At 47.6% G+C, this 22,388-nt stretch overlaps 1 protein-coding gene across 5 annotated transcripts in view; it reads left to right on the top strand.

The window, feature by feature from the left end:
* LARS2 (leucyl-tRNA synthetase 2, mitochondrial) overlaps positions 1-22,388 on the top strand; it is a 706,190-nt gene that overhangs the window by 509,840 nt on the left and 173,962 nt on the right. For all 5 annotated transcript variants that reach the window (XR_010177698.1, XM_063922423.1, XM_063922424.1 and 2 more), the window contains 4 exons: positions 1,708-1,812; positions 3,342-3,457; positions 3,579-3,862; positions 5,091-5,189. Coding sequence is in view for 4 of the 5 variants with exons in the window: in XM_063922423.1 (XP_063778493.1) it covers positions 1,708-1,812; positions 3,342-3,457; positions 3,579-3,862; positions 5,091-5,189 (604 nt within the window). In the remaining variant the exon portion in view is untranslated. The remainder of the gene's footprint in view (positions 1-1,707; positions 1,813-3,341; positions 3,458-3,578; positions 3,863-5,090; positions 5,190-22,388) is intronic.

The raw sequence follows: 22,388 nt of genomic DNA on the forward strand, positions 1-22,388 counted from the left end.
GTGGATGCGGGCCTAAAGTTAGGCTCCATTAAAGTGCAGATTTTGGCCTTATCGATTTTCTTTCAAAGAGAATTGGCTGCCCTTCCAGAGGTTCAGACTTTCGTGAAGGGAGTGCTGCACATCCAACCTCCATTTGTGCCCCCGGTGGCACCATGGGACCTTAACGTGTTGTTGCAGTTTTTTATGTCACACTGGTTTGAACCTTTACGAAAGGTTGAAATAAAATTTCTCACTTGGAAAGTAGTCATGCTTTTGGCCTTGGCATCCGCAAGGCGGGTGTCGGAGTTAGCGGCTTTGTTTCACAAGAGCCCCTATTTTATCTTCCATGAGGATAGAGCGGAATTGAGAACTCATCAACAATTTCTGCCAAAGGTGGTTTCTTCGTTTCACATAAACCAACATATTGTGGTGCCTGTGGCTACTGAAGCCTTGGCTGTTTCAAAGTCTCTCGATGTGGTCAGAGCTTTGAAAATTTATGTAGCCAGAACGGCTCGTATTAGGAAAACAGAGGCTGTGTTTGTCCTGTATGCTCCCAACAAAATTAAGGCTCCTGCTTCTAAGCAGACTATTGCGCGCTGTATCTCTGATACGATTCGGCATGCTCATTCTACGGCAGGATTGCTGTTACCAGATACGGTGAAGGCCCACTCTACCAGAAAGGTGGGTTCATCTTGGGCGGCTGCCCGAGGAGTCTCGGCGGTTCAACTTTGTCGAGCAGCTACTTGGTCGGGTTCAAACACCTTTGCTAAGTTCTACAAGTTTGATATCCTGACTGATGAGGACCTCATGTTTGCTCAATCGGTGCTGCAGAGTCATCTGCACTCTCCAGCCCGGTCTGGAGATTTGGTATAAACCCCATGGTCCTTTTGGGGTCCCCAGCATCCTCTAGGACGAAGGAGAAAATAGGATTTTAATACCTACCGGTAAATCCTTTTCTCTTAGTCCGTTGAGGATGCTGGGCGCCCATCCCAGTGCGGACTCTATCTGCAGTACTTGTTCATAGTTATTGCTTTTGTTACACAAAGGTTGTGTTTTTGGTTTCGATCAGCCTGTTGCTGATTTTTTTGGTTCATGCGTTTAAATGGTTTTAGTTCAATGCCATGTTGTACGGTGTGTTGTGGTGTGAGCTGGTATGTATCTCACCCTTGGTTAACAAAAATCCTTTTCCTCGAAATGTCCATCTCCCTGGGCACAGTTCCTATAATTGAGGTCTGGAGGAGGGGCATAGAGGGAGGAGCCAGTTCACACCCATTTAAAGTCTTAAAGTGCCCATGTCTTCTGCGGATCCCGTCTATACCCCATGGTCCCTTTGGAGTCCCCAGCATCCTCTACGGACTAAGAGAAAAGGATTCACCTATTTTCTGTTACTGTACTGTTTAATTTTGTGTACCCTGTATTGTTCTAATGTCTGCCGCATGTACGCCCTATGAATAAAATGTAATAATAATAATAATAATAACAATAAAAAACAAACACCAACCTCAGTATGTTTCTTTCAATACAGAATGTTAATACCTGTGAGTATAAGACCTCTATGTGGTCATTATACCATTCTCAAGCAGAGTGATAATTGGTTTTAATGAAAATTAATAAACTATGATGACTCAGTCACTGCATAACATGTCCCAAGAAAAGGTGAAACGGTGATGATTAGAAATGTGAAAGAACATTTGTGATGTCCATTTATCATTACTGATGTGATTGCAGATTGCCTTACTCGAGTCTCAGCAATAAATCTCTTTACTAAGCAAGAGCTTCCTGTTATTATATCTGCAAATTGTGCGTTTGAGGGCTATCTGGACAGTAAAATTGGTAAGTTAATTTTGTGTTTTCTAAAACTAGGCTATTAAACTATTAAGTTAATTTTGTTTGTTGGTTATTAGTCATTGTCCGTAATTAAACATTTAATGCTTATTGCATGTCTTCTAACTGCATACATAAAATTTTAATTTAAATAGCAGACATTTTAGCTGAACTGAATGGACCAATGTATAACCAAATTTACAATAATTATCTAATAAATAAGGCTGTGTAATCACAATCGAATTAAGATCAGCCTTTTGCATTACCCTGAACTGTGTCATGCTTGCAAAATAGTGATCGGTCCCAGCTATTTTGAAAGAATAGATAAACAACAACAAAAAACTCAGACGCTAACTTGGGTACACACTAGGCAATGTGCTCCATGAGCGACATTGCCTAGTGTGACCCGGGCCGCCCGACGGCGGGCATACACACTGTGCGATATCGGTAGCAATACTGTACAGTGGGGCAGATATATTAAGCCTGGAAAAGGGATAAAGAAGTGATAAAGTAGTGGTAAGTGCAATGTGACAACGCACCAGCCAATCAGCTCCTAAATATCATTTTTCAAATCTGTAATGATTGGCTGGTGCATTATCATCTTGCTTTATCACTTCTTTATCCTTTCTCCAGGTTAAAACATCTGCCCCAGTGTCGTTATGCCGCGGCTGGGCTGTACATGCAGCTTTCAACGATGAGCCCAAATTGAGCTGCATGTGAGGCCGACACCGCGGATCGTTAACGACCCCCGGGGCCGCGCATCAGCCGTCGTCAGCTGCATACACAGTAGGCGATATAGTAAATGATATAGCTCAAGAGGGGGAAAATGAGTGATATCATTTATTATATTGCTAAGTGTGTATGCACCTTAACTTGACCTTTTTACAACTGTTAAATGGGGTCTGCACTCCTCCGACTAAAAGAACAGAAAACAAACAATAAAAGGAAACATTGATCGGTCAATGAAAAATAAGCAAACCAATAATAAAAAAAATATTGATAATAAAAAATGGAAAACTGTGTCTCTGAATCACTATATTAAGTGTACAGAACACAGAAACATTTTTAGACATGTCTCTACAAACAGGTCACACACAGAGACATTGAAGAGATTAGGATGTAGCATACATCTATTCTTTCAACCCCTCTGGATTTTCACATACTGAGACAACAAATAGAGGTCTCTAGTATCCCACATTTGTACCTTTTGGTTTTAATGCGTCTTCATTCATATCTTAATGTATAATTTTTTTTATGTATATCTGGGTTATTATTGTTTCACAATTATTAAATTGTTAATTTTAATATAGTGATTCACAGACAATTTTCCTCTACATCATCTATATTTTATTTATTGGTGTTTATGTTAATTATTTAATATTGACCTGTATTACTATTTTCTTTTTTTCTTTTATGGCTTAGCCATATTCAATGCAGTTATAGTAAACGGCAGGCAGATCAGTTAGTACCCCTCTTGTTAACTTGATAATTAAGCATTATTTGGGTATATATAATTTGTTATGCTTTTCCATCTATAGGTATTCCAAGCACAAACTCTGAAGATGCCATTTTGGCTGATAAATTAGGCCTGGCCTATGTCAGGGTTACAGAGACACTTAGTGATGGTACAGAGAGGATTACAAATTCTGCAAAGGTAAGTGTCCAGAGTAGGATAGAGCTGCGTTGTGTAATTAATTTTCTATCTACCTATACAGTTTTTTGCACATGTAAGTGTTCCTTAGTCTAACAACCCTAAATGTATGTCCCTTTTCCAGTTCACAGGCCTGTCCAGACATGAGGCTTTCCAGGCCATAACCCAACAAGCACAGGATGAAGGAGTGGGTGGACACCTGACCAGTGACAAGCTGAGGGACTGGTTGATATCAAGGCAGCGTTACTGGGGTACACCTATCCCCATCATCCACTGTTCATCCTGTGGCACTGTCCCTGTGCCTTATGATGACTTACCTGTGGTCTTGCCCAGTGTGTCTTCCTTTACAGGCAAGGGTTCTTCCCCTTTATCAGTGGTTTCTGACTGGATAAACTGCAAATGTCCAAGGTAACAATTGCAAAATACAATGTTTTACATATTTAAATTATAATCTTGTTCTTTAGAAATACAGTAGCAGTACTCTGGGATTCCTATGTCCCCTGACTATACAACACAGAGACTGGGTGGCATTTATTGTATGATCAATCAGCTCCCTTTCAGTATATTTACATTGAATAATTCTCTAGGCTGTTAAGTCCAGAGAATGCTACAGTAATGGGTGTAGTGTAACTCAGTAATATGGTATTGGGGACTAATAGTACTAGCAGATGGAGGATGTAAAAATGTAAAGGGAGACTAGAATTCTCTTTATAGCCAAAATGTCATTTAACTGCAATGTGGATGAAACCCTTATTTCTTTCTTGTGCAATGAGACAGGAGTGATGGGTTGTGTCATGCCTCCATAAAAGCGGGCATTCAGTACAGCAGTCACAAACATTCAGTCCAGGTTTGATGGAAAATCACTATATTGGGTTGGCCTACTTATTTTTATAAAGAACGGTATGCAAAAATATCAGCATCATTTAAACCTCACACAACTCTTGATATTCTGCCTTTTCCCCAAGTTAATTAACAATGGGCCTAATACAGACCTGATCGTAGCTGTGCAAAATTTTGCACGGCTACGATCAGTTACTCAGACATGTAGGGGGACGCCCAGCACAGGGCTAGTCTGCCCCGCATGTCTGGCCCTAACCCCCCCTGCACAAGTACAAAAGCATCGCACAGCAGCAATGCTTTTGTGCCTGACGAGTAGCACCCTACCTGCGCAGCTCCTGCGCGCTGACAGGGAGCTACCCATTGCTGTCCGGGTCGCAGCAGCTCCGTGTGACGTCACGCAGCCACCGCGGCCTGCCACCCACACGGTCCGGGCCTACTTCCCACCCAGATACCGCCCCCTCCCACCCAGCGATCGCAGGGCTGAGAAGGCCATCGGCTGTCTGGCTTGCGCCGGCGCACTGCGGCACCTGCACATGCGCAGTTCAGACCTGAACGGCTGCTGTGCGAAAACGCACAGCAGCGATCAGGTCTGAATTAGGCCCCATGTTACTCTACAGTATACAATTCCAGATTTCATATTTACTTTGCATTTACATGTGTGCATTCAGCCTACGAGTAGTCCTGGCACGTAGGTCCTAGCAGGTAGTGGGTCTTGAAATTGATTTTCATTATTATCCTACATCTTTGTTTTGCTCGCTGTTTTAGATTATTTCACTTGTATTTTTGTTTTTCCTAGGTGTGCAAGAGCAGCTTTGAGAGAGACAGATACAATGGATACTTTTGTTGATTCGGCTTGGTACTATTTGAGATATACTGATCCCTGTAACTCTGAAAGGTATAATAGCAGATTCTGTAGCTAGGAAGCCCTGCTACTGTTATGCTTGGAAATTTGAGAATACTATATACATGTTGCTTGCTTTTATTAAAGTTTCTCTTACGTCCTAGAGGATGCTGGGGACTCCAAAAGGACCATGGGGTATAGACGGGATCCGCAGGAGCTTGGGCACACTGAAAAGACTTTGACTGGGTGTGAACTGGCTCCTCCCTCTATGCCCCTCCTCCAGACCTCAGTTAGTCTTTGTGCCCAGGAGTGACTGGACACACACTGGGGAGCTCTACTGAGTTTCTCTAGAAAATACTTTTGTTAGGTTTTTTATTTTCAGGGAGACCTGTTGGCTACAGGCTCCCTGCATCGAGGGACTGCGGGGAGAGAAGTCAGACCTACTTCTACTTAGTTAAGGGCTCTGCTTCTTTGGCTACTGGACACCATTAGCTCCAGAGGGTTCGATCACTTGGTTCGCCTAGCTACTTGTTCCCGGAGCCGCGCCGTCACCCCCCTCACAGAAGCCAGAAGAAAGAAGCCGGGTGAGTATGTGAAGATCCGAAGACATCAGACGGCAGAAGACTTCAGTAACGAGGTAGCAGCGCAGCGGTAGTGCTGCGCTCCATGCTCCCACACACTTCACCAACGGCACTTGCGGGTGCAGGGCGCTGGGGGGGGGAGCGCCCTGGGCAGCATGTTACTGTGGTCTTTAAGGGGCTGGCAGACAGGCATTTTCGCTGCCCGGGCACCGTTTTCCATACCCCCGCCAGCATACAAGTTTGAATTTTTGCTGGACTGAAGCGCGCCGGGAAGGGGCGGGGCTTAGCCGCACAGCTCACCAGCGCCATTTTTTCTCATCCACAGCCACTGCATGAGATGCTAGCCCGGGACCTCCAGGCTCCAGTCACGTAAAAGGGAGCAAAACGAGGGGGGGGGGCACAGATATGTGGTGCTTATATATTCATTAAGAACAGCGCTATTGTCATATATTTGTTTGGTGGGATATATGGGCGCTGGGGTGTGAGCTGGCATACTCCCTCTGTGTTTTCTCTCTCCGGGCTTCCTTGTGGGTCTGTCCCCTAGCTGAGGCAGTGTGTGTGTGGGTGTGTCAGCGCTACGTGTCGGCATGTCTGAGGCTGAGTGTTACTCCCCGGAGGGGGTTGCTGGGGGCACAGAAACGGGGCTGGACAGCCGACACCTGATTTGGTTACCATGTTAAGTGCACTTAATGCAAATGTGGCCTCATTGTCTAAGAGGCTGGATAAATCTGAGTCTCAGACACAAATGTGGAGGAAATCCATGGAGGATGGTTTGACTCAGGTGCAGGCCCCGTCAGGGTCACAAAAGCGTTCGTTTACCCAGATGGTGGATACGGATACCGACACGGATTCTGATTCCGATGTCGACTTCAGTGAGGCTACTTTACACCCAAGGGTAGTTAAGAGTATTCAGTACATGATTGTGGCTATTAAGGATGTTTTGCGTATCTCTGACGAACCTGCGGTGCAGGAAACAAGAATTTGTTTATTTAAGGGGAAAAGGCCTGAGGTGAAATTTCCCCCCTCTCATGAAATGAATGCTCTTTGTGAAAAGGCTTGGGAGTCGCCGGACAAGAGGTGGCAGATTCCCAAGAGAATTTTCATGGCGTATCCTTTCCCCTCTGATGACAGGGAGAAATGGGAGTCGTCTCCGAATGTCGACAAGGCTCTATCCCGCTTGTCCAAGAAGGTGGCACTTCCGTCCCCTGACACGGCAGCTCTCAAGGATCCGGCGGATTACAAGCTGGAGACGTCTTTGAAGGCCATTTTCGTTAATACGGGTGCATTACTCAGACCTGCTGTGGCGTCGGTATGGGTGAGTAGTGCTATTGCTAAATGGGCTGATAATTTAGCTTCTGATATGGATACCCTTGATAAAGATAATATTCTTTTGACTCTTGGTTATATCAAGGACGCTGCAGATTACCTGAAGGATGCGGCGAGAGATGTTGGTCTCTTGGGATCAAGAGCCAATGCCATGGCGATCTCGGCCAGGAGGGCACTGTCGATCCATCAATGGAATGCTGATGCTGACTCCAAGAAAAATATGGAAGCTCTTCCCTTCAAAGGTAGTGTCTTGTTTGGTGATGGCCTAGCGGACCTGGTGTCTACCGCGACTGCGGGTAAATCGTCTTTTCTTCCTTATGTTCCCACACAACAGAAAAAGGCACCCCATCAGCAGATGCAGTGCTTTCGACCCAATAAATACAAGAGAGGAAAAGGCTCGTCCTTCCTCGCTTCAAAGGGTAGAGGTAGGGGAAGAAAGTCGCCTGCAGTATCAGGCGCCCAGGACCAAAAGTCCTCCCCTGCCTCTACCAAGTCCACCGCATGACGCTGGGGCTCCCCTGGGGGAGTCCGGATCGGTGGGGGGCCGTCTCCGGATCTTCAGTCACATCTGGGTTCAATCAGGCCTGGATCCTTGGGTCCTAGTAGTGTCTCAGGGATACAGGCTGGAGTTTCAGGAGATGCCCCCTCACCGCTTTTTCGTTTCGGCCTTGCCAGTGTCTCTTCCGGACAGGGAGGTGGTGAATACAGCAATACGAAAGTTGTATCAACAGAGGGTCATTGTTCCCGTTTCCCCGTCCCAATGGGGGGAGGGGTTCTACTCGAGCCTCTTTGTTGTACCGAAGCCGGACGGTTCGGTCAGACCAATTCTGAACCTAAAATCCCTCAACCCATACTTGAAGGTGTTCAAGTTCAAGATGGAATCTCTTCGAGCTGTGATCTCCAGCCTAGAAGGGGGGGATTTTATGGCATAAGTCGACATAAAGGATGCCTACTTACACGTCCCGATATATCCTCCGCATCAGGCCTTCCTGAGATTTGCGGTGCAGGATTGTCATTACCAATTTCAGACGTTGCCGTTTGGGCTTTCCACGGCCCCGAGTATTTTCACCAAAGTCATGGCGGAAATGATGGTTCTCCTTCGCAAACAAGGGGTTACAATTTTCCCGTACTTGGACGATCTCCTGATTAAGGCGAGGTCCAAGGAACAATTGTTAAGAAGTGTGGATTTGTCTCTGTCGGTTCTGCGACAGCACGGTTGGGTTCTAAATTTGCCAAAGTCTCAGTTGATTCCGGCCACTCGGCTGCCCTTTCTGGGCATGATTCTAGATACGGAGTTACAGAGAGTGTTTCTTCCGGAAGACAAAGCTCTGGAACTACAGACAATGGTCAGGGAGCTTCTGAGGCCGACAAGTGTGTCGATTCATCAATGTACTCGGGTTCTGGGGAAAATGGTTGCGGCGTACAAAGACATTCCGTTTGGCAGGTTTCATGCCCGGGTGTTTCAGTGGGATCTGCTGAGCAAATGGTCCGGGTCTCACCTGCACATGCACCGGAAAATAAGTCTATCTTCCAGGGCCAGGATTTCTCTCCTGTGGTGGCTACAAATCTCTCACCTTCTAGAAGGGCGCCGATTCGGAATCCACAGGACTGGGTCCTGCTGACAACAGATGCAAGTCTCTGAGGCTGGGGCGCAGTCGCCCAAGGAAGAAATTTCCAGGGGAAATGGTCAGACCAGGAATCTTGTCTCCACATAAATGTTCTCGAGTTAAGAGCCATTTACAACGGCCTGCTACAAGCAAAGAACCTTCTTCAGGGTCGGCCTGTCCTGATCCAGTTGGACAACATAACAGTGGTGGCGCAAGTAAACCGTCAAGGCGGAACAATGAGCAGGGCGGCTGTGGTGGAGGCCACAAGAATCCTTCGCTGGGCGGAACAACACGTGAGAGTTCTGTCAGCAGTCTTCCTCCCGGGCGTGGACAACTGGGAAGCAGACTTCCTCAGCAGACATGATCTCCATCCGGGAGAGTGGGCTCTTCACCAAGAGGTATTTGCAGAGGTGACGAAGGGTTGGGGAATTCCTCTGATGGCGTCGCGCCTCAACAAGAAGCTTCCGATGTATTGTTCCAGGTCAAGGGACCCCCAAGCCAGTGCAGTGGATGCCCTGGTAACGCCGTGGGTGTTTCAGTCGGTATATGTGTCCCCTCCACTTCCTCTCATCCCAAAGGTCCTGGGAATCATAAGACGAGCAAAGGTTCGGGCGATTCTCGTCGTTCCAGACTGGCCACGCAGGACCTGGTATCCGGATCTTCAGGAATTACTAGTGGAAGATCCTTGGCCACTTCCTATAAGAGAGGACCTATGACTGCAGGGACCATGCGTGTTTCCGGACGTACCGCGGCTGCGTTTGACGGCATGGAAGTTGAGCGACAAATCTTAGCTCAAAAACGTATTCCTGTGGAGGTCATCCCCACTCTCCTTATGGCTAGGAAGGAGGTAACGGCGAAACATTATCACCGTATTTGGAGGAAGTACGTTTCGTGGTGTGAGACCAAAACTGCTCCTGCGGAGGAATTTCACTTGGGCCGGTTTCTCCATTTTTTGCAGGCAGGCGTAGATGCAGGCCTGAAATTGGGTTCCATCAAAGTGCAGATTTCGGCTTTATCTATTTTCTTTCAAAAGGAATTGGCCGTTCTTCCAGAGGTTCAGACTTTTGTGAATGGAGTGCTGCATATCCATCCTCCATTTGTGCCGCTTGTGGTGCCGTGGGATCTTGAAGTGGTCTTACAGTTTCTTATGTCTCCCTGGTTTGAACCTTTGCGTAAGGTTGAGTTAAAATTTCTCACTTGGAATGTAGTCATGCTTTTGGCTCTGGCATCTGCCAGGCGAGTGTCAGAGTTGGCGGCCTTATCTCACAAGAGTCCATATTTGATCTTCCATTCGGATAGAGCAGAATTGAGGACTCGTCAACAATTTCTGCCGAAGGTGGTTTCTTCGTTTCACATTAACCAACCTATTGTGGTACCTGTGGCTACATATTCTGTGGCAGTTCCAAAGTCTCTTGATGTTGTAAGAGCTTTGAAAATTTACGTTGCCAGAATGGCTCTTACCAGGAAAACAGAGGCTCTGTTTGTCCTGTATGCTTCCAACAAGATTGGAAATCCTGCTTCTAAGCAGACTATTACACGCTGGATTTGTAGTACGATTCAGCAAGCTTATTCTTCGGCTGGGCTACCGTTGCCGAAGTCAGTAAAGGCCCATTCTACCAGAAAGTGGGCTCGTATTGGGCGGCTGCCCGAGGGGTCTCGGCACTTCAGCTTTGCCGAGCAGCTACGTGGTCGGGTTCAAACACCTTTGCTAAGTTTTACAAGTTTGATACCCTGGCTGAGGAGGACCTCATGTTTGCTCAATCGGTGCTGCAGAGTCGTCCGCACTCTCCCGACCGTTCTGGAGCTTTGGTATAGACCCCATGGTCCTTTTGGAGTCCCCAGCATCCTCTAGGACGTAAGAGAAAATAGGATTTTAATACCTACCGGTAAATCCTTTTCTCCTAGTCCGTAGAGGATGCTGGGCGCCCATCCCAGTGCGGACTGTTACTTGCAGTATTATTACTGGTTACATTTGTTTACACGTGGGTTGTGTATTAGTTATATTCAGCTTGTTGCTGTTGTTAATTCATACTGTTATCTGGTTTTCTGATACTCCGGTTGTACGGTATGTTGTGGTGTGGGCTGGTAGGTTTCTCGCCCTTAGTTTAAACAAAAATCCTTTCCTCGAAATGTCCGTCTCTCCTGGGCACAGTTCCTATAACTGAGGTCTGGAGGAAGGGCATAGAGGGAGGAGCCAGTTCACACCCAGTCAAAGTCTTTTCAGTGTGCCCAAGCTCCTGCGGATCCCGTCTATACCCCATGGTCCTTTTGGAGTCCCCAGCATCCTCTACGGACTAGGAGAAAAGGATTTACTGGTAGGTACTAATATCATATTTTTACTGCCATGAAGAAATAATGTGTATTTTTTAGTGATGAGCGGATTCGGTTTTACTCGGTTTTACTCGGTTCTCAAAACCGAATCTTATTGGCTCACTGATGTCACGTGTTTTGGATAGCCAATAAGATTCGGTTTTGAGAACCGAGTAAAACCGAATCCGCTCATCACTAGTATTTTTACATAAATTAGCCTGGCTTGCTATACGGAAATACATGGTGGTGGTCCATTTTCCTTACCTTTATACTGTAAGCTGCTACTAATGTTTTACAGATTGCTAATGGTCATGTTGCTACTATGGAAACCACGTCACATGATGTAGTGAGCAGAGATTTTTTGGAATGTCCCTCTTATCAGCATGACCATTCATAGCACAATTTACCCGGGTGTCGAACTGTCGGCATGCAGCGTGTTGACAGTGACCATGTCTACGTCCATGTCTACCTGGATTTTGTGTTGACATGATAAACTGTCAACAAAACAAAGTGGCTTCTTACCACTCCCAGCTGCAGCTCCACCATCTTTTTCCGGGACTTGGTGGTACTGTGACAGTCACTTTTGGGTGAGAGCTGCAGCCCTCCAGTGGTCTGGTGAGTATATTTCCCCTATCCCTAACTCTCCTCATAGTGCCTAATCCTAACTGTTGGCAACTGTCAACTTTTCACATGGTGACATTTCAGATGTCGATATTGTGAACCTGACAACAGTTTGAGGATGTCGACATCCTGCCTGTCAGCATGATTACTGTCGACCATTCAACTGGATACCAATTTACCCAACTCCTCCTTTCTGGGCCTTCATGTACTTTGAGAGAGGTCTGACATGCAAATGATTTCCAGCAGAAAGGCTTTGGCTTTAGTGACGGCCTTACCAGTCAGCAGATATGGCATGCCTCCAGAGGACCGGTATAGCTAGGAGCACTGCTTCCTTAAAGCTACACCCCTGGAACTGCACACTTTTTCCAAGGTTTGCAGCATACTCGACCTACAGCCCCTTGCATAGTCAGATAGTTAATAGTCTTAGCCAGCTGTGTTTGTCTGCCACTAAGGGGTTTGGCACCGCAGACCAATAGGAAGCACAAAGCTTTCTGCAATAGGTTCCTATTGGTCCATCACAGCTCCTAAGATGGAGCAAGCAGCATCAAGTTCTGTTGTACAGTAAAGTTACAGCCTTGTGGGGGGAAATGCTTTGTGCATACAGTACATGGGGGGGTCATTCAGACCTGATCGCACGCTAGGTTTTTTTGCTGCACTGCGATCGGTTCAGAACTGTGCATACGTATGCACCGCAATGCGCAGGTGCGTTGCACGGGTACAATGCGGATCGTTGCTGGACCATGAATCCAATCGCACAGCCGATCGCAAGGAGATTGTCAGGAAGAAGGCGTTTGTGGGTGGTAACTGACCGTTGGAAAAATGCAGGCATGTCCAAGCGTTTGTAGGGCAAGTGTCTGACGTCAATTCCGGGCCCGGACAGGCTGAAGTAATCGCAGCGGCTGAAGGGGCACAGGCAATTGGTGCTATATTTATATATATATAAACAGCGCAGACATCATACATTTTTTTTTTTGTAGTATATGGGCGCTGGGGTGTGAGCTGGCATACTCCCTCTTTGTTCTCTTTACAGGCTTCCCTGTGGGTCTGTCTCCTTTGGCCAGTGTGAGTGTGTGTGTCGGTACCGTGTGTCGACATGTCTGAGGCTGAATGCTTCTCCCCGGAGGAAGTTACTGGGGGCGCAAAGAAGGATTTGGGAGTGGTTTTGTCGGCATAGCCGACTGCTGATTGGGTGAATATGTTGAGTACACTGAATGCAAATGTGGCGTTATTATCTAAGAGGCTGGATAAATCTGATTCTCAGACACAAACGTGGAGAAAATCCATGGAGGATGCCTTGGCTCAGGTACAGGCCCCCTCAGGGTCACAGAAACGTTCCTTTACCCAGATGGCAGATACGGATAACGACACGGACTCTGATTCCAGTGTCGACTTTAGTGAAGCCACTTTACATCCAAAATTGGTAAAAAGTATTCAGTACATGATTGTGGCTATTAAAGATGTTTTACATATTTCTGAGGAACCTCCTGTTCCAGATACAAGGGTTTGTTAATTTAAAGGGAAAAAGCCTGAGGTGAAGTTTCCCCCCTCTCATGAACTGAACGCTTTTTATGAGAAGGCTTGGGAGTCGCCTGACAAAAGGTTGCAGATTCCCAAGAGAATTTTTATGGCATATTCTTTCCCCTCTGACGACAGGGAGAAATGGGAGTCGTCTCCCAATGTCGACAAGGCTCTGTCCCGACTGTCCAAAAAGGTGGTGCTTCCGTCTCTTGACACGGCTGCCCTCAAGGATCCTGCGGATCGCAAGCAGGAAACGACATTAAAAGCCATTTATGTCACTACGGGTGCACTCCTCAGGCCTGCCGTGGTGTCGGCGTGCTATTGCTAAGTGGGCTGATAATTTGGCATCTGACATGGATACCCTTGATAAGAATAACATTCTTTTGACTCTTGGTTATATCAGGGACGCTGCAGCTTACCTAAAGGATGCGGCGAGGGATATTGGCCTCTTGGGATCAAGGGCCAATGCCATGGCGGTCTCGGCCAGGAGGGCGCTGTGGATTCATCAATGGAATGCTGATGCCGACTCCAAGAAAGCTATGGAAGCTCTCCCTTTTAAAGGTAGTGTCTTGTTTGGTGACGGCCTAGCTGACCTGGTGTCTACCGCTACTGCGGGTAAGTCATCTTTTCTTCCTTATGTTCCCGCACAACAGAAAAAGGCGCCCCATTATCAGATGCAGTCCTTTCGGCCTAATAAATACAAAAAAAGGAAGGGGCTCGTCCTTCCTCGCTTCAAAAGGTAGGGGAAGGGGAAAAGGGTCGCCTGCTGTGTCTGGCGCCCAGGACCAAAAGTCCTCCCCCGCCTCTACCAAGTCCACCGCATGACACTGGGGCTCCCCTACGGGAGTCCATGCCGGTGGGGGCCCGTCTCTGAATCTTCAGTCAGGTCTGGTTTCAATCGGGCCTAGATCCTTGGGTCCTAGACATAGTGTCCCAAGGGTACAAACTGGAGTTTCAGGAGATGCCCCCTCGCAGATTTTTCAAGATAGCCTTGCCAGTTTCTATTCCAGAGAGGGAAGTAGTAATTGCTGCAATACAAAAGCTGTGTCAACAGAGGGTCATTGTTCCGGTTCCCCCGTCCCAACGGGGGGAAGGGTTCTATTCGAGCCTCTTTGTCGTGCCGAAGCCGGACGGCTCGGTCAGACCAATCCTGAACCTAAAATCCCTCAATCCGTACTTGAAAACTTTCAAGTTCAAGATGGAATCTCTTCGAGCTGTGATCTCCAGCCTAGAAGGGGGGGATTTTATGGCGTCAGTCGACATAAAAGATGCCTACGTACACGTCCCGATATATCCTCCTCATCAGGCCTTCCTGAGATTTGCGGTGCAGGATTGTCATTACCAATTTCAGACGTTGCCGTTTGGGCTTTCCACGGCCCCGAGGGTCTTCACCAAAGTGATGGCGGAAATTATGGTACTCCTACGCAAGCAGGGTGTCACAATTATCCCGTACTTGGACGATCTCCTGATAAAGGCGAGATCAAAAGAGCAGTTGCTAAGGAATGTGGAACTCTCCCTGACGGTTCTGCAACATCATGGTTGGATTCTAAATTTGCCAAAGTCTCAGTTGATCCCGATAACTCAGCTGCCCTTCTTGGGCATGATCTTAGACACAGAACTACAGAGAGTGTTTCTTCCGGCGGAAAAGGCTCTGGAAATCCAGACCATGGTCAAGGAGATTCTGAAACCGGCAAGAGTGTCGATTCATCAATGCACTCGAGTGCTAGGGAAGTTAGTTGAGGCTTACGAAGCCATTCCGTTTGGCAGGTTTCATGCCCGGGTGTTTTCAGTGGGACGTGCTGAACAAATGGTCCAGGTCTCACCTGCCCATGCATCGGAAAATAAGTCGATCTTCCAGGACCAGAATTTCTCTCCTGTGGTGGCTGCAAAGTTCTCACCTTCTAGAGCGACGCAGGTTCGTAATCCAGGATTGGGTCCTGCTGACCACAGATGCAAGTCTCCGAGGCTGGGGTGCAGTCACACAAGGAAGAAGATTCCAGGGAAAATGGTCAAGCCAGGAATCTTGTCTCCACATAAATGTTCTGGAGTTAAGAGCCATTTACAACGGCCTTCTGCAAGCGAAAAACCTTCTTCAAGGTCTACCTGTCCTGATTCAGTCGGACAACATAACAGCGGTGGCGTACGTAAACCGCCAGGGCGGAACAAAGAGCAGAGCGGCAATGGCAGAGGCCACAAGAGTTCTCCGTTGGGCGGAACAACACGTGAGCGCTCTGTCAACAGTCTTCCTTCCGGGCGTGGACAACTAGGAAGCAGACTTCCTCAGCAGACACGATCTCCATCCGGGAGAGTGGGCCCTTCATCAAGAGGTATTTGCAGAAGTGACAAGGCGTTGGGGAATTCCTCAAATAGACATGATGGCGTCTCGCCTCAACAAGATGCTTCCGAGGTATTGTTCCAGGTCAAGGGGCCCCCAGGCCAGTGCAGTGGACGCCCTGGTAACTCCGTGGGTGTTTCAGTCGGTGTATGTGTTCCCTCCACTTCCTCTCATTCCAAAAGTGTTGAGGATCATAAGACGAACAAGGGTTCAGGCAATACTCGTCGTTCCAGATTGGCCACGGAGGGCCTGGTATCCGGATCTTCAGGAATTGCTCATAGAAGATCATTGGCCGCTTCCTCTCAGAGAGGACCTGTTACTGCAGGGGCCATGCGTATTTCAGGACTTACCGCGGCTGCGTTTGACGGCGTGGAGGTTGAACGCCAGATCCTAGCTCGTAAAGGTATTCCCGGGGAAGTCATCCCCACTCTCCTTAAGGCTAGAAAAGAGGTCACGGCGAAGCATTATCACCGTATTTGGAGAAAATATGTGTCATGGTGTGAAGCCAAAGGAGCTCCTACGGAAGAGTTTCAGCTGGGTCGTTTCCTCCGTTTTTTGCAGGCAGGCGTAGATGCAGGCCTGAAATTGGGTTCCATCAAAGTGCAGATTTCGGCTTTATCTATTTTCTTTCAAAAAGAATTGGCCGCTCTTCCTGAAGTTCAGACTTTCGTGAAGGGGGTGCTGCATATCAATCCTCCGTTTGTGCCACCCGTGGCACCGTGGGATCTTGACGTGGTGTTACAATTTCTTATGTCTCACTGGTTTGAACCTTTGCGAAAGGTTGAGTTAAAATTTCCCACTTGGAAAGTGGTCATGCTTTTGGCCTTGGCGTCTGCCAGACGAGTGTCGGAGTTGGCGGCTTTGTCTCACAAGAGCCCATATTTGATTTTTCATGTGGATAGAGCGGAGTTGAGGACTCGTCAACAATTTCTGCCGAAGGTGGTTTCTTCGTTTCACATAAATCAACCTATTGTGGTACCTGTGGCTGCGGATGCTGTGGCAGTCCCAAAGTCTCTTGATGTCGTCAGAGCTTTGAAAATTTATGTCGCCAGAACGGCTCTTGTTAGGAAAACGGAGGCTCTGTTTGTCCTGTATGCTTCCAACAAGATTGGAAATCCTGCTTCCAAGCAAACTATTGCACACTGGATTTGTAATACGATTCAGCACGCTCATTCTGCGGCTGGGTTGCCGTTGCCGAAGTCAGTAAACGCCCATTCTACCAGGAAGGTGGGCTCATCTTGGGCGGCTACTCGAGGGGGTCTCGGCACTTCAACTTTGCCGAGCAGCTACGTGGTCCGGTTCAAACACTTTTGCTAAATTCTACAAGTTTGATACCCTGGCTGATGAGGACCTCATGTTTGCTCAATCGGTGCTGCAGAGTCGTCCGCACTCTCCCGCCCGGTCTGGAGCTTTGGTATAGACCCCATGGTCCTTTTGGAGTCCCCAGCATCCTCTAGGACGTAAGAGAAAATAGGATTTTAATACCTACCGGTAAATCCTTTTCTCCTAGTCCGTAGAGGATGCTGGGCACCCATCCCAGTGCGTACTGTTACTTGCAGTTGTATTGTTGTTTTCGGTTACACGAAGGTTGTATATCGGTTATGTTCAGCTTGTTGCTGTGTTCGTTCATACTGTTATCTAGTATGCCTGCTCATCCAGTGGTATGGTGTGTTGTGTTGTGGTGTGGACTGGTATGTATCTCACCCTTAGTTTAACAAAAAAAAAATATTTTTCCTCGAAATGTCCGTCTCCCCTGGGCACAGTTCCTATATCTGAGGTCTGGAGGAGGGGCATAGAGGGAGGAGCCAGTTCACACCCAGTAAAAGTCTTATAGTGTGCCCATGTCTCCTGCGGATCCCGTCTATACCCCATGGTCCTTTTGGAGTCCCCAGCACCCTCTACGGACTAGGAGAAAAGGATTTACCGGTAGGTATTAAAATCCTATTATATGTTGAAGTTCCCATACTTTGGCAAAGCATGAGATATTTCCATTTGCTATTCAGCTTGTACAGTGCTTGCTATGGCTCTTTGGTATCGACCATTTAAGGCAGAGACAAACCACAATATGTAAAGACTGCAAAACTGATGTGCATAGGAAAACAGACTTCCTCTGTGTTTCTAGCTGTACCCAAACAGCTTATTTCTATTAAGCCTTTGGATCCTTAGCATGTATGTTTGTGTGCACTGTTTGTACTTTTTATTTTATATGAGACAAGTTGCATTTTATGTGCATTGTTGTTTTTACTTGTTCATTAACTGAGTAGAGTAATAGCTGCTACTATATTAGTGCAAGGCTCTTATAGAAACACAGTGACCTGCACAATCGGTGATCCTATATAAATAAAACATTGAACAAATATTCACTTCACTCAAATGAGATCACAGCAGCAAACAATAGGCCAGCTCAACTTTTCCGCACAGTGGAGATGCTTTGCAAGCCAGCATGCCTGCAGACTGATGAGACCCTCTCCCAGGCAAGATGCAACGAGTTTGCAAACTTCTTTGCAGATAAAATATCCACCATCCGGGCTGGAATCTCCACAGTGCCATCAAAGGAGTGCCAAACTACAAAGCCTGCCAATATAAGCTACCTGCCTTCATGGACCAGCTTTGACCCAGTGGATGTAAAGGACACTGCTGAAATTGCTCGGATTTTGCGTCCCACCACCTGTGATCTGGACCCAGCCTCAACCAAGCTTCTAATAGGTTGTATGGATATAATTGGTCCTGTCTTTGCAAAAATTGTTCAATGCTCTTTGCAGACAGGCATTTTTCCTGGACCCCTAAAGGAAGCAATTGTTAGACCGCTTCTTAAAAAACCTAATTTAGATCCCGACTGCATGACCAACTACAGACCGGTATCAAACCCTCCTTTCCTAGGAAAGGTTATTGAGAAAGTGGTTGCAAATCAACTGGAAACCCGCCTGACAAACCATGATATTTATGATCCATTTCAATCAGGATTCAGGAGAAGACATAGCACTGAAACAGCTCTGGTGTGTGTGTTAAATGATCTTCTGATTGCAAGAGACAGAGGTGACTGTTCAATATTAATCCTTCTGGATCTCTCGGCAGCATTTGATACCGTGGACCATGGGCTTCTGATTGAGCGACTGATACATTTCTGTGGTCTGGATGGCACAGTCCTAAGCTGGTTCAAATCATTTCTCACAGGCAGGTCACAGAGAGTATCATCTGGATTATACTCATCACCACCAGTGCCATTGCCATGTGGTGTCCCACAAGGTTCTATACTATCCCCCATGCTTTTTGCAGTATACATGCTCCCATTGGGCGAAATAATCAGGCGCCATGGCCTGGTCTACCACTGCTATGCAGATGATACACAACTGTACTTGTCCTTTGCTCCGGGCACTGATAACCTTATAGCAACCCTAAATGGCTGTCTAGCTGAACTACAGGAGTGGATGAGCGCCAGTTGGCTGCGACTAAACCCGGATAAAACAGAGGTCCTTATGATACGACCGCAACATCAAAGGACAAGACTGCAGCATAGCCAACCAACTGGACTTACACTCGGGGATTCAGAATTACAGACCAGTGATCGTGTGCGGAATCTTGGCGTTGTCCTGGATGGTGGCTTGACACTTAAACATCAGATATCAGCCACAATCAAATCCTCATTCTTTCACCTGAGGAACATAGCCAGGATCAAGCACTTAATTCCCTCAGATGACATGCCAAAAGTCATACATGCATTTGTATCATCTCGTTTAGACTACTGTAATGCCCTCTACCTTGGTCTACCAGCAAAAGAATTGCAACGCTTACAGCTGGTGCAAAACACAGCTGCCAGGCTATTAACCAACCAGCCCCGTTCTAGCCACATAACACCCATCCTCTACTCCCTTCACTGGCTGCCTGTAAGATGGCGAATCATCTTCAAGATTGGCTTACTGAGTTTCAAAGCATTACATGACCAAGGCCCAAGGTACCTGAAACAGCTTCTGACCCCATACTGCCCCACTCGATTACTGCAATCTGTAGATGAAGGACTTTTAGCATTACCAAGAATCTACCGTAATTCATCTGGGGGTCGAGCTTTTAGTCATGCGGCTCCAACTCTATGGAACTCACTTCCCCGCACAGTGCGAGAGGCCCCAACTATAGAATCCTTCAAAAGTAGACTCAAGACTTTTCTGTTTACTCAAGCATTTCCATAATGTCCTTTCTCTAACGTCCTAGTGGATGCTGGGGACTCCGTAAGGACCATGGGAATAGACGGGCTCCGCAGGAGACATGGGCACTCTAAGAAAGAATTTAGATTCTGGTGTGCTCTGGCTCCTCCCTCTATGTCCCTCCTCCAGACCTCAGTTTGAATCTGTGCCCGGACGAGCTGGGTGCTTTACAGTGAGCTCTCCTGAGCTTGCTGTGAGAAAGTATTTTGCTAGGTTTTTTTATTTTCAGGGAGCTCTGCTGGCAACAGACTCCCTGCATTGTGGGACAGAGGGGAGAGAAGCAGCCCTACTCTCTGAAGCTAGGTCCTGCTTCTTAGGCTACTGGACACCATTAGCTCCAGAGGGATCGTACACAGGATCTCACCCTCGTCGTCCGATCCCAGAGCCGCGCCGCCGTCCCCCTCGCAGAGCCGGAAGTAAGAAGCCGGGTGAGTATGAGAAGCAAGAAGACTTCGAAATCGGCGGCAGAAGACTCCGGTCTTCACTGAGGTAACGCACAGCACTGCAGCTGTGCGCCATTGCTCCCACACCCCTCACATACTCCGGTCACTGTAAGGGTGCAGGGCGCAGGGGGGGGCGCCCTGGGCAGCATATGGACCTCTTTTGGCAAAAGTACACATATATACAGTTGGGCACTGTATATATGTATGAGCCCCCGCCAAGAAAATGTATATTTAAGCGGGACAGAAGCCCGCCATCAAGGGGGCGAGGCTTCTTCCTCACCACTCACCAGCGCCAGGTTTTTCTCTGACGTCCTAGTGGATGCTGGGGACTCCGTAAGGACCATGGGGAATAGACGGGCTCCGCAGGAGACTGGGCACTCTATAAGAAAGATTTGGTACTATCTGGTGTGCACTGGCTCCTCCCTCTATGCCCCTCCTCCAGACCTCAGTTAGATTACTGTGCCCGGCCGAGCTGGATGCACACTAGGGGCTCTCCTGAGCTCCTAGAAAGAAAGTATATGTTAGGTTTTTTATTTTACAGTGAGACCTGCTGGCAACAGGCTCACTGCAACGAGGGACTAAGGGGAGAAGAAGCGAACCTACCTGCTTGCAGCTAGCTTGGGCTTCTTAGGCTACTGGACACCATTAGCTCCAGAGGAATCGACCGCAGGACCCGTCCTTGGTGTTCGTTCCCGGAGCCGCGCCGCCGTCCCCCTTACAGAGCCAGAAGCAAGAAGATGGTCCGGAAAATCGGCGGCAGAAGACTTCAGTCTTCACCAAGGTAGCGCACAGCACTGCAGCTGTGCGCCATTGCTCCTCATACACACTTCACACTCCGGTCACTGAGGGTGCAGGGCGCTGGGGGGGGCGCCCTGAGCAGCAATAAAATCACCTTGGCTGGCAAAATAACCACAATATATAGCCCCAGAGGCTATATATGTGGTAATTACCCCTGCCAGAATACATAAAAAAGCGGGAGAAAAGTCCGCCGAAAAAGGGGCGGAGCCATCTCCCTCAGCACACTGGCGCCATTTCTCCCTCACAGTTCCGCTGGAAGGAAGCTCCCTGACTCTCCCCTGCAGTCTACACTACAGAAAAGGGTAAAAAAGAGAGGGGGGGCACTAAATTTAAGCGCAGTAAATATTATAGCAGCTATAGGGGACATAATTCAGTTAGTCCCTGCATTATATAGCGCTCTGGTGTGTGCTGACATACTCTCTCTCTGTCTCCCCAAAGGGCTTTTGTGGGGTCCTGTCTCCTTTAAGAGCATTCCCTGTGTGTGTGCGCGGTGTGTCGGTACGGCTGTGTCGACATGTTTGATGAGGAGGCTTATGTGGAGGCGGAGCAGATGCCTATAAATGTGATGTCACCCCCTGCGGGGCAGACACCTGAGTGGATGGACTTATGGAAGGAATTACGTGCAAGTGTCGACTCCTTACATAAAAAATTTGACGACATGCCAAATGCGGGACAGCCGGCTTCTCAGCTCGTGCCTGCCCAGTCAATTCAAAGGCCATCAGGGGCTCTAAAACGCCCACTACCTCAGATGCAGACACAGATGTCGACACGGATACTGATACCAGTGTCGACGACGATGAGTCAAATTTAATGTCCACTAGGGCCATTCGTTGCATGATTGAGGCAATGAAAGAGGTATTACACATTTCTGATATAAACCCAGGTACCTCAAAAAAGGGTATTATGTTTGGGGAGAAAAAACTACCAATAGTTTTTCCCCCATCTGAAGAATTAAATGAAGTGTGTGAAGAAGCGTGGGCTTTCCCCGATAAAAAATTGGTGATTTCAAAAAAATTACTAATGGCGTTCCCTTTCTCGCCAGAGGATAGGTCACGTTGGGAAACTCCCCCTAGGGTGGATAAAGCGCTCACACGTTTGTCTAAAAAGGTGGCACTACCGTCTCCGGATACGGCCGCCCTAAAGGAACCTGCTGATAGAAAGCAGGAGGCTATCCTAAAGTCTATATATACACACACTGGTGTTATACTGAGACCAGCTATTGCTTCAGCGTGGATGTGCAGTGCTGCTGCTGCTTGGTCAGATTCCCTGTCGGAAAATATTGACACCCTAGACAGGGACACTATATTGCTAACCGTAGAGCATATAAAAGACTCAGTCTTGTACATGAGAGATGCACAGAGGGAGATCTGCCGGCTGGCATCTAGAATAAGTGCATTGTCTATTTCTGCTAGGAGAGGCTTATGGACTCGGCAGTGGACAGGGGATGCAGATTCTAAAAGGCACATGGAAGTTTTGCCTTATAAGGGTGAGGAGTTGTTCGGGGATGGTCTTTCA

This window comes from Pseudophryne corroboree, chromosome 5 (assembly GCF_028390025.1).
Source record: "Pseudophryne corroboree isolate aPseCor3 chromosome 5, aPseCor3.hap2, whole genome shotgun sequence".
NCBI classification, from domain to species: Eukaryota; Metazoa; Chordata; class Amphibia; order Anura; family Myobatrachidae; genus Pseudophryne; species Pseudophryne corroboree.